The 13,476-nt window shown below is 34.6% G+C and overlaps 1 protein-coding gene across 6 annotated transcripts in view; it reads left to right on the forward strand.

The window, feature by feature from the left end:
* The window catches only part of ANKS1B (ankyrin repeat and sterile alpha motif domain containing 1B), a 455,171-nt gene that overhangs the window by 62,287 nt on the left and 379,408 nt on the right, over nucleotides 1-13,476 (forward strand). For all 6 annotated transcript variants that reach the window (XM_026865589.1, XM_026865597.1, XM_026865606.1 and 3 more), the window contains exons 4-6: nucleotides 3,158-3,454; nucleotides 10,931-11,006; nucleotides 13,210-13,311. In XM_026865589.1, coding sequence (XP_026721390.1) covers nucleotides 3,158-3,454; nucleotides 10,931-11,006; nucleotides 13,210-13,311 — 475 coding nt within the window. The remainder of the gene's footprint in view (nucleotides 1-3,157; nucleotides 3,455-10,930; nucleotides 11,007-13,209; nucleotides 13,312-13,476) is intronic.

The following is a 13,476-nucleotide window of genomic DNA, read 5'->3' on the forward strand; positions in this document are numbered from 1 at the left end:
AAGTCAGAAGTAACAGCATTTTTGGGACCAAGGAAATGACATAACTTCAGCTCTTAAAATATCATCATATGTTGAGGGTTTTCTTTATTCTTACTGTATGTCTTCTATAAACAAATGTCTTAAGGATGAAGTTCATAATACTGACTGAGACATCCATGTCCATCTTTCCATGAAGGGTGAGAAGAGGAAGATATTGTTCCTTCCAGTCCAGGAAATACACTGTTATAGCCTCCTTCATGTTAGGGATCTCTCTGGGAATGCTGAACCAACTGTGTCTATCTGGTAGGCATTCCCTTCTTTCCTAAATTTGAAGATGGCAGACTCTGTCAAAACCTACTTAAAAAATCCTCTGTCCTCTCTCCTCAGTAAAACCTCCTACTTCCAAGGTGATTTATTTTATGTAAGTAGTACTAAATTGTCAAAGTGGATAAATTTAGAGGGCTTTTAAACAAGTTTTAATTCTTTCTTTGAAAATTAAAAATCATTCTGTATTTTATACCTGTATTGATTAATTTACATTTTAAACAGGGAAGGATGTTGTATTATTATGTTTTAATTAGGTAATGCCTCTCAGCTCTGATAACGCAATATATACAATGCCTGTTCTGACTGCATATGTATAGATAATTTATCATGTTTGTCCAGGTTGGATTCTTATATTTTATTTCAGTGATACCTAGTTCTTTTAAATTTTGTATCAGTTTGATTTGTTACTAACTGAAATGTAGCTTTAATGTTCAGTGTTTAATTGAATATAATTTAATGTTAACATTTAATGAACAATGTTCATTTAAAAATAATATTTTGTTCAGATTTAAATATGTTTTTATGTATCATGCTGTTTTAAAATATACTTTTCTGTAAATATGCCCTTGCATGAAAATTCAGCTAGATATTCTTTATTTTGAGGGAGCAAATTTCATTTTTTTGCACAGCAGCAGTGATTTGGACTGGTTGGTATCTATATGTCTATATCTGTGGCTGAAATTTTGCCAGTCACCACATTTTGAGAAAAAGGCCATAGCAAATTTAAATTTTATGACTCTTTGAAAATTTAATCAGAATACTTTTAAACTACAATATTAGACAATTGGCACAAGATTCCAGATACTTTATATGATATCCAGGAATGCTTGAAAGCAAATCAAACATAAGCAGATGTTGTATAGATAGATATATCTGTTTGACAATTGTATAGTAAACGTGTATTTTGATGTTGCTGTAGTTATACATCTTATTTCTTTGTGTAACTATTTCCACTGGATAAGTAAATACAGTAACTGTAGGCACAGATTACCATAATTGGCCATTTTATGTGCAATTTTCTGATTTTCATACTTAATTCTAGTAATTGTGCACAAATTTAGACTGCAATTGCCTGTTCATCTATGCAGTTCTGTCCATGACATACTGAAAATCTAAAAATAAATTCTAATAAACTATTCTTGTGATTTGTGTGTAGCACTGTACGGAAAAAAAAATTTCTTTGCCCTGTCCTGTATAGAGGATATGTTAGAAGTCGCTAGAGCACAAAAAGCATATCATGGGTAGTTGATCGATCATTGTATACGTAGTGGTCTGAATAATTTACAATGATTCAAATACTTATTAGTCATCAAGGCATGTCTACCAATGGAAATTTCTCACTTTCCACCTGGCTCTTCTCCAGCTTCTGTCTGGCAGTTTAGCAGGAAACATATTCCAGTCTCTGGGATCTTGTGTGTGACCTGAAAACCTGAAAAGTTTATCTGCAACATTAAATTATCTGAATGATCTGTCTCTTCTGTCTCTCAAGTTCATCTGAATCATTTTAAATGACAAGATGAGATGAAAATTAACAGCAATGTTGTTAAAACCATAAACCTGATAATGAAGTTCTTGATTATAGAATTAGAAACACTGTTACCAAAAAGAAAAAAAAAAGTTTTCTCCCTTTCTCCCTTTCTAGATATTACTGTGCAACACGGATTTTCTTATCCTAGCTAACTTCTGAGTAAGAGGCCAAAGCCTTATTTCTCTGATTCTCTCACCCTTTCTGTCTTTCAAAAGACAAATCTCTTTTTCTATTTTCAGTTCTCTGTCCCCAGAACTTTGTTCGGTTATTTCCTTGAGAAATACAGTCTATGTGTTCAGATTTATCTCTTCTCTTTTTTTTTTTTTTAATTATATTGCCACCCTTCTCTAGTATCTTTTCTTAATTTGCATTAATTTTTTATTTTTGTATATGACACATTAGCTTACTGGCTTTCTACTTTTACAACATTTTCAAAACTGTCACATTTTATAAATCATATATCAGAAGATGCATTCAGTGTAGATAGTTTTAAAATTTATAGTGTCTAGCCCATTTTAAGCCTTCATAGAGACTAGGTAAAATATATTAATAATATAGTTGGCATACAGAATTCAGAGAGCTCTGATTTTTTTTTCCTCTCTGCCTGAAGTCTGTTTGGGTTTGCAAGTATACAGCCAGAACTGGAAGAGACAGTTAAAAGATACTGCTTATTCTCAATATTTATTTATTGTTAAGATTATTAAATAGTGTTTGGGAAAAGACTTGAGGGGCATTGCTTTATAAAACAAAAAATTACTCAATCCACAGCACACAAATACTTCTGTGCCTTAAAACACACACGTACATCTCCCTGAAGCCCTGAGAAGACTAGATTCTTACATGATATGCTAAGTTTTTCTAATACCTACAGTTGCTATTTTGCAAGCTTTGATTGTTGTCTGATAGTAACTTTTATAGTGATATATGAAACTAGCCTTGTGCCTGATACATTTTTTGTTACGAAGAGACAAGTGTCAGAGTATTTCCAAGAGAAGGACTCAACTGTGATTTCAGGGACAGTTGGTTCAAGGGTTACAGATTTTGGCTTATCATGAGCAACAAGGGATTTGGGGGCATGTTGTTAAAAATGGATGGGGACCATGTGAACACACAGGGACTTAGTCTGCTTGAGAGCCACAAAGCTGCAGTATAAATGTATTATTAGAAAAAATTCAGTGGAGTATTTCTGAAGTATTTAACACAATCACCATACATTATGTTGCAAACCCTGCCTGTGTAGTGATTTCATGGAGGCAATTTATAGAAGCCAAGCTATTGTGAGATTAAACATAAATTTCTGAAACTTTTGTTTTGTTTTAACAGAACAATGAAAATGAAACAGCACTGCATTGTGCAGCTCAATATGGTCATTCAGAAGTAGTTGCTGTTCTGTTAGAAGAGCTAACAGACCCTACAATAAGGAACAACAAACTAGAAACACCTCTGGATCTGGCAGCACTTTATGGACGTCTGCGTGTTGTAAAAATGATCATCAAAGCGTATCCAAACCTGATGAACTGTAATACGAGAAAACACACTCCTTTGCATCTTGCTGCACGTAATGGCCACAAAGCTGTTGTACAGGTGCTTCTGGAGGCTGGAATGGATGTCAGCTGCCAAGTTAGTGTGTAATTTCTTTCTTCCCTTCTTCCTTTCCTCCCTTTTCCCTTTCTTTCCTTATTTTCCTTTAGAATATGGTTCAAATGAAACAACTTCTTACACTTGTTCTTTTAAAATACACTTGCATTTACTTTGTTAGAAGTGCCGTAATGTGATATGTAATACAAATTTTTTATGACCCAAATGATGTGTTCAAAGGGATAACTGAAGAAAGATAATGTGTCTTCAAAGCTGAGTGTATATTTTAATGTTGTCCTGAGACACATAAATACGCAGATCATATCAACCCAACTACATAGGTGTTTGGGTTTTTTTTTTTGACAAGATTGGCTTTAATGATGCTAAACTGACTTGTTAAATCTATGGCCCTTAATGGTCATAGCAATCTGAAACAGTGCTTGACTGAGAACTCATCTTCCCAGGGCTACCCCATTCTAATCCCAAAATTACTAATAACAATTTTCATTTTCTGCTTTTCTAAACACTTGTATAAATCTAAAAGAAAATTCTGTAGCAATACACTCTTGCAGCTACTGACTCTAACCTGTTAGGTGTTTGGTGCATCTGGTTCTATGCACAGTAAATTATAATGGTGTAAAAGGGGTAATTTTAAATTTAAAAGGCATAGATAGGAACAGATACAAAGTATAGCAGCAGTAAATGTTATGTTCAGTTTTTTGTAGTGGAAAGTGTCTAAGCGTTTTAACTACAGAGGACCTGATTCTGTTATGTGTGAAATCTTGCCTAAGTCTTACGATTTATCTTGATTTGATTTACAGCACTGTATTTGAGTTTAAAGTAGCCTTCCTTTTGTCTGGGTATATATAATATGCCTTGAATTAAGGTTGTTTCCGCTTTATGTCTATTTTCAGACAAACCAACCAGACAAATACAATTACATTTTAGAGTCACATCCAGGCATTGTTTACCAATAGGTGATTTAATAAATCTTGTGAACTTTGACTAAGTTTTATGACCATTTTAGGTGCATTTAATAAAACACCTTTGCACATATAATTTCCTTTTATGTGGAAAGATTGCACCAGGATTCCATGCACTTTTGTTATTTCTGGATTTTTACATCAAGGTCATGTTTTTCAACTTTTGCGGAAGAGAATGTGAAATGCGAAAGAAAAGATAAATTTAAAAAAACATAAAGCAAAACATAAAATATTAACATTTTAAGATTAAAAATGGATATTCTTAAATGTCTTCAAAGTGAAAATGTGGTAAAATTGTTTTGCTACTTTTATTAGCTCTAGTATCTTTTGAATTAGCATTGTTACTTGCCTCAAAGTATTTCAAACGAAAACACTTTTTAATGTGGTTTGCCTACTTGTGTATTTGCCTACCATTATTCTTCCAATTTAATTTGATTTTGATTTTCTTTACTAGAAAATTATAAACTTACAAAGGTTAATACAAGCAGCTCTTTTGTTTCAGCTGTCCTTTACTATTACTACATCTTCAGTAATTTAGAAAAGTTTAATGCTAAAGTAACCCATAACGGAACCCTCAAATACGTTTCTGAATGTATAATTTCTCTTCTATCTCTAGCAAATCAATGAGGAAAAAGTCAGAAACTGATGCCTGAATTGATGCCTAAGAAACAGAATAATTGAAGAAGAATAGGCTCTGTCATGGCAACTTACAAACTGATGGTTACATGAGGGTTAAATATTACACAAGGCTTTTATGAAATGTGTTCTTTCTCTTATGTAATCTAGATAATTTTAGCACTACTGTGAGTTCTCCTAAGCCATTTCTATCTATAGTTATACCAAAAGTTTTTTGCTGGTCTTTAAAAAACATAGTGGATGAAAATTTTGTGCAATCTTCTTTTAAGAAATGAGAGATCCTTTTAGTAATCGTGATCTGTTTGCCATCTACACTAAAATTCTAAGACTTTAAAAAAAATTCTAATTTGTTTAAAGTAATTTATGTTCTTATTTTTCTTAGTTATTCTTAGGCAGATTCGATTCGATTCTATTCTATTCTATTCTATTCTATTCTATTCTATTCTATTCTATTCTATTCTATTCTATTCTATTCTATTCTATTCTATTCTATTCTACTGGGTAATCTTGTTTCTTCTGTGTTTGTCCTACTTGCCATAAGGAAATACCATTTATTTATTTTCTCATGGGTATACATCAATATGTTCCTTTTCATTCAGCATCTTAACATATTGGCAAGTTGGCTCTGTACATATTGTTAACTTATTACTTCTATAACCTCTGAAAAATTCCTTGCTGATGATTACTGGCAGCTTATTAAACTGAGCAGAGCAGCCTGTTACTTAAAACTGAACTCAGCTCTTTTAATATTAATTAAATTACTCTGCACCACTGATTGGGAAAGAACAAAAGTATAATCCCATGTGGTAAATAAAATTGTACACATCCATACATATTAAATAGATTCAGCTTATCATCAGTAAAGAGCTCTCAATGTTGAGGGAAAATTATAGAAGTAGCCTATCTGCTATCATTCTGTAATTGCAAATATTGATTTGTTTAAATGGGAAGTTTACTTTAGCTGTGTTACCTTTCTCTTCTGTACTCCCTGAGCACTTTTAATCATAGCAAATATTTGGACTAATAATAGATAGCATTTCATTTTTGATTGAATTAATCACACATTTTATTCATTTCCCAGGTCTATCCAATATCCTTCAATCTGAAATTATTTAGAAGTGGGCAATACAAATCTGCTTCATCTCTTTATGCTTTGAAGTTTTCATTTAAATTGAAACATATGAAAAATACACAGGTTTTGGGTGAGTGATAGATTTTGGGCCCTCAGTAAAATAAGATACTGCACAGTTCAGTGTGTTTCATGTAAACAGTAATTTTATAATTGTAAATACCTTAAAAACTTGGCCCCTTCTGCTTATCCAACTTTGATCTATCCCTGTTTGCCTTTGTGTCTGTTCTAGTAATGATGGCAATTTCCATTGCTTAGAACTGTAGTTCTGCAAAGAGCTATGCTCCTTCCTTTTTGCTGTTACAATGTACGGAGGATATTCCGTGAATCAATTTGCAAAGCTACCATTCTCTCCTATAGATTATGTATGAAATCCATATCAAAAATTTAGTAAACTGCCTATGAATAAGGAGTAGACAAGCAACCTAATTACAAGCTCTTGCATATTTACATAGTTTAAAAAAATCTCTGATTAATAAAACTCAATGCTTTTATGTGGGCCTGCAAATTGTACACCAAGTTGATTTGTGTATCCTGGCGTTCCTACTGACAATGTCCTTCTATCTTTGCTTGCTTTGTGTGTCCAGCTGCGACATTTTACCTGTATCTAGCTGTAAGCTACCTGGGGCACAGACTGTTTTATTCTATGCTTAGCACAATTTGTGCTATAGTTCTTTATTTCATATACAGAAAACTTATTACAGAGCATCAATATATAATCTGTTGATGCAGACTTTAGATCATTGTGTTCATTAAAAAATACCAGCATTTTTTGCATTATCACTGTGGAAGAATTTCCAAATATAAAGGTGGTGTTCACTTTGCCAGGAAAATATGATCCAAGGTAATGAAAGCTTCAGGTAGTAAAGCAGTGAATATTGTCTATAAATCTTAAGTTTTCTTGCTGTAGTATAGGCAACAAGAGTATATTAGCACATAAGTACAGCATTATAAGTGAAAAAGATCTACCAAAACCCTCTAGCACATCTTAAATAATACATAAAAATAATTTGCAACTACATTTTCTAATACTTCTTATTTGTGTAACATGCCCTATTGCACCAGAAAAAAACCTCAATGTTATTTCTATCTTCATGTAGTAGGCCACATGTTAGTTTGCACAGAGATATATATCTAGTCAGCCAGTCCTCGGAGTTTCTTTTGGCCCTGTTCATCCTGAGGCTCAGGACTTTCCCTGTGTTACAATGGAGTTTGGTAACTGAACTTTCTCTGACAAGGACATTTCCACCTTCTGGACAGTTTTGGGGTCAAGGGATCTGATTCACTCATTAGTTATTCACTATTACCATGAAATCCTGCCTAGGGCTTTTAAGATTTACGTCAGCATTCTTCTTTGTGACATCTCATGCAGGATTACGCATCTACATTTTACAAGTGTGCTTTCAACCTTCATATTCCCAGAGTGATTTTAGTTCAGTTTCATGGTAACATATCCCCTCTTGCTCAGAAAATCACCTACATAGTAGACAGATTATTCTACTGCTTATATGGTGTGCCTTTCAAATTCTTCTTTCAAACAGACTGTAATATATATATCTCATTTCTGGGATATGGCATTCAGTAGTATTGCCTGATAGCTTGAGTTTTAAAGCAAAGACTGCCTCAGAATTGAGGGCAGTGCTGAATGCCTGTAAAGCACTTCAGGATCATGTTCAGATATGACAGGAAATATCACGGTAGAGTAGACCAAGAAGCAAGAAAGTATAAAATGAAAAAAAAAGGCATTTGGTTTTGGATTCCTCTCCCAACACTATGAATTATATATGTAGGTGGCTTAAGTTTCTCTACTCCCTTTATGCATAGCAGAGCTTTGGTTCCTTGTTACAGAATTATTTGTGTGCCTTAGACATCTACAGGAAATTTCCTCTTCTCATGTTAGTTTTCATTCCATTTCTTATGAGATGTATACTTTCATCAAGGAAAATATTACTTGCCTTTCCTCCAGTGGGGAATTTTCTATTGATCAATATAGAAACTGACTGCTGCCAGTTCTGATAATTATCACATCAGGATCTTTTCCACCCCTTAACTGAGGAGTCTGATCCTGAAAGCTGTTGATTCAGCAAGCTGGAACATTAATCTTTCTCAGTCTCAGATCACACCACAGAAATGGATTCTAGATAGCTGTTGTCACTGAAGTATGTCCATTTTTTCCTTAAAAAATGTTTTTCATTAATATTAATACAGAATTATCTCTACACTTTTAGTCAAAGTGCAGTTGGTTCCCATCTCTGTAGTTGATCCTCAACAGGACTAAAATTTAATGCTCAGGCCTCCTATAACATTTGAACCTCTGTGGATTTCATTGTTGCTGTATACATCACTAATTATTATCCCTGGCAGAATCACAGAATGGTTGAGGTTGGAAAGGAACTTTGGACATCATCTGGTCCAACCCCCCTGTTCAAGCAGAGTCACCTGGAACTGGTGAATATCTCCAAGGATTGAGACTCTACAACCTTCCTGGGCAACCTGTACAAGGGCTTATTCACCTGCACAGCAAAAAATGTTTCCTTATGTTCAAACAGAACCTCCTGTCTTTTAGGTTTTCCCATTACCTCTGCTGTTACTGGACCCCACTGATCCTGGCTCAGTCATCTTTGCAGTGTCCCTTCAGATATTTGTACACATTGATGGGATTCTCTGTGAGCCTTCTCTTGTCTAAACCCAGCTCTCTCAGCTTTTCCTCATAAGAGAGATGCTCCAGTCTCTCAATCTTAGCGACTCTCCCCAGTAGCTCTGTATCTATCTTGTACTGGGGAGTCCAGAACTGAGCAGAGTACTCCAGGTGTGGCCTCACCAGTGGTGAATAGAAGGGAAGGTCACCTCCCTCCACCTGCTGGCAACACTCATAGTGCAGCCCAGGATACCATTACCTTTTCTGCTGCAAGGACACATTGCTGGTGCAAAGTTACTTTGGGAGTCAAAGCTGTACTTCACATCCTTGATGACAGGGAACTCTATGTTAATAGCACCAGGTCAACCCAATAGTCTGAGGTTTATTTATGTCAGTAAGTGACCAATCCAAAGAAATGCCATATCCACAAAATACCAAATAGGATAATAGGCTGTGTCAAAGTCTTTTTCAAGATTGCTATGTCAAGCCTTTTTCAAGTAATCAGACCCATAGTTATCAGTGACTTTTCTGAGAACTGCTTTCATTCCCAGAAATTTCTGAGCTACACGTTAAGCTCTGCACATACCTTTTGTGGTTGCACTATGTCATTGCGGAGTTATCCAGTGTTAAAGTCAGTTGCAGTTACTGGAAAACTGTAGATATTGTTTGAGTAAAGGGCTCTGAAACCATCTCTAAGTAAACCTGAACATTTAGTCTTCTTGTTCAGAATAAGTCTGTGAACGTTCATCTGGATTGCTTCTGAAAATTAAGATTAGAAATGGCTTTAAGATACATATTTCATATGTATGTTCTCTTACTTCCTTCTCCTCTCCATTATACTGTTAGTATACCTGATGTGCTAGATGTAAATCACATTGAGCATGCTCTACTTTATACGTCCATGTGCTAAGTATGAAGAAAGATAAAAAGTGAGTGTTCCTACTATGGACATAATAAAGAGTTTTCAGGCTCAATTGGTAGGACATGCATACACATTGTGTGCTCACATCCCATTTCAGGATCTCTGGTTACTTTTAAATATCCTGTCATTGCATTGCTGTAACATTGGTGCATTCTGATACAACTAATAATGAATCACTGTTTTATTTCAGAGGTGGTTTTTTTGTGTGTCTTTAAAATCTTTTCACAATGCAAGCATGACAGTGGTGCATTTGGATAAAATATAGGAAAGACAACATCGAGCAGTTATATCTTTAACATTTTCCACAAATAAAAACCACTCAAAATACAATTTACTATCAAAACAAAAGATAAGCTATAGATTTAGTGAGATCTAGTAGTGCTAATGCTATTGTATAGAAAGGGGTTCTGTTCAGATTTTTCAGTAACAGTCAGCAGTATAACATACTAAGAAAAGTAGCTTGTTAGGAGAGGTAGTTTGTTTTTCAGTACTGTAAATTTTATGTAAGTAAAAGTCTATTCACAAAGAATTTTGTGTCTCAGAAATCTGCAATATAAGGTTCACAGACATCTAAGGTAGAATTTAAATGATCTAAACATAGTCATCTAATGCTGTTGGAGGTGCCTTAGGGTATCCAAGACAGCTGTATGGATGCAGATGTGATGTAGATCAAATGTGAGTGAGCTTCAGCTGGAACATCAGCTGGAGGCCAGGTAGGATATTCTAGGGTGTCTCTCACTGTGTAACTGAATTGACCTTCTAGGGTGTGATCCAGCTTCAGATTAAAACACCTAAGTGTAGGTGTCCACATGTAAACTGGCTGTATGCTGAACAGCTATGTTCCACTGATGGTATTGACTAGATTTTCACCGACTATAATAGGAGCTTAGAAATTTTACCCAAATGAAGGCTTGTTAACTGGGAGTTGTATTACATCCCTACTACATTTTCTTATATAGTTATTAATTTTTATAGTAGAACTGACAGCATTTATGTTGTTATCTTGAATAATAATACTAATAATACTAATAATACTAATAATAATAATAATAATAAAAAAAATATTGTAGCATTTGTTCTTGACCATTCAATGGTTTTTATGTGTAGATAAAATAGAGGGGAAAAATAAATACTTATTTTCTAAATGTATTATTTTCAAAAGTATTAATTGGTATTTTAATTTGCATTTTAAATGTCTCTTTTTTTCTAGACAGAAAAAGGCAGCGCACTACATGAAGCTGCCCTATTTGGAAAAGTGGAAGTAGTACGCATTTTGCTTGAAACAGGTAAATCTGACTTACAGGAAACACTGAACAAACACCCTTAATATTCCTAATGTGATGTATGCCTCCTCATGTTTTGGTTGTACAAATTACTGTTATCTTTCTCAGCCTTTGCAAATCTAATCACATATATCTCTCCTTAAAATTGTGCTTTTAGAATAAGAAATTACGATACATAGAGAACAAAAGGAATGTTTTCACTAACACTCAGAAATTCCATATATGACTCAGTGTATGCCACTGTATTCTGAGAATAAATGTATTCTAAGAACAAAATGGCTACATAAAATTTTTTCACTCTGAAAGACAGCCAAGAATATTCTTTGATCTAGAGGTCAGAAGATTCATGTTCACATTTATTTCCTTCACTTAGCTGTTCCTAAGAAATACACCACCCTGCTTGCTCCTTCATTTCCTGGATAAACTGAGTGCCTGTGAAGAAAGGGCAACGCACTGTGTCTCCAAGAATTTCATTTGTCCTGAAAGAACAGGAGAATAGGGATACAGAGTCCCAACAAAACCATGTAACTACGTAATAAGAGTTTCAGAATTATTGCAGGTAAATTACTCATCTAAACTAAATGAGAAGACCAATGAGAATGAAAATATCTAGAAATTACTTCTCCGAGATACATGAACATCTGTTACACTGAAGGATCTCACTGATGTTTATTATCAGTGCTTGTGGGGTTACATATTTCAAAAGAAGGTATGTCCTGCTCACAGCTCCTCATATGAATCTCAGCTAGTGCATACCTGATATCTTTTCAGAAAAAAAGCTCCTTCCAAGGTACTTTCCTGTTTGGATGAATAAGGAGGAGGCAGAAAGGGGTCTTCCCCTGCTCTCAAAAGGCAGGGCCTTTTTATATTAATTCACCTAAAAGAGGAAGTACTTGAGAACATCACACAAACATAGAAAGCCCTTCAACCACAGATAAAGAATATCTCTTATAAATTAGTACACATTATAGCCTCTGCCAGAGTACAATTGTACAAGACAGTGGAGTAGAATCTTCAATGTGAACTCCTTCAACCCCAAATGCTTTGCACTTCTGCAACACTCTCCACCTTCTGCCTTTATCTAACAGTCCCCTTTTCTCTAGTTCTACTTCAAAAAAGACTCAGAAGATGTTATAAGTAGCTACTACAAAGAAAAGGTGTAAGTTTGTCTGTCTGGCCTCTGAAAATCAGCTGCCACTGCTAATTAGCCCAGCAATATTTTGGCTTTATTTTCAGTGAGAAAACAAATATCTCTTTCTCACAAAACAAATTAGGAAACTCTCCATCAGGTCAGGAAATGACAAGAACTGCAGCCTTTTCTGGTGAGTAGAGAAATCCTCCCATGCTTCCAGAATGTCTTTATAAATCCTGTTTCCTCTGATTTCCTTTATTCAGCATCCCAAGAAGAATCTTACTCTGTTTGTTAGGACCTTCCATGCCCTTGCTTTTTATGAAAGTATATCTAAATTAAAAACCATCTTGTCTTCTACCATTTCCAAAGTAGCTCTTACAAGACAAAGGTGGAGAGTCATGCAGTAACATGTACAACAGGTTCTCTGAGACCGATCCAGAATAAGCCTCAAACTTATGGTTATGCTCACAGTTTGAGCAAACAGTTAATTTGTCAACAGTCTTAACAGTCTGTGAGAAAATGCTCTGGCTGCTCACAGAGCCCTTATACTATATATGGGTGTTTCAGTCTACTGAGAGCATGAATTTCAAACATGTTGCCATGAAGTACAAAACTTTTAAGGTTAATAACTTTTTCAGTATTGCTCCCAAAACACATACTGGTACTGTGGACTAGAAAGTCCCCAATGGATCAGAGCAGTTTGGGGAGAATCAGAATCCAGGAAAGTAGGAAAAGCATTCAGAGAATTTCCTGATTTTATAAAATATTATTTTCAGCATGGCTGTTTCTTAGGAACAGTCTGTTGAAATAATCCCAAGTTTGGTTTAAGAAGCTTATTGCATATCCACACGAGTTGGAGAAACATAAAAACAATCCATGTCAGCATGTGAATTTTAGGCTACTCAAGATTTAAACAGAAATGGATTCTGTACTTCAACTATAACACAGCTGTTAATCTGCTACAGTTGTAAAACTGCTTGCATTCAATTTGCCAGATAATTGAGTCTGATACCACATTTATAAACAGAAGTACTTGGGGTTAAAAATTCCACCACAGATCATTTTCTTTTTCAGGAATTGATACCAACATAAAGGACAGTTTGGGTAGAACAGTTTTAGATATTCTTAAAGAACATCCATCTCAGCAGTCACTCCAAATTGCAGCTCTACTTCAAGGTAAGTAATTTTCAGATATATGTTTGTTAGAGACAAATCAGAGTAGCATGGAGGAATATTAAGATATATAGTAATTTATACTCTTTAAGTATTTCATTATACAGAACAGTATGCTTTTTAACTAAAAAGACAAAATTCTTGTTTCCTAGATGCACAAAAATAAGT

The sequence above is a fragment of the Athene cunicularia genome, assembly GCF_003259725.1.
Source record: "Athene cunicularia isolate RWA chromosome 1 unlocalized genomic scaffold, athCun1 chr1_part2, whole genome shotgun sequence".
NCBI lineage: Eukaryota > Metazoa > Chordata > Aves > Strigiformes > Strigidae > Athene > Athene cunicularia.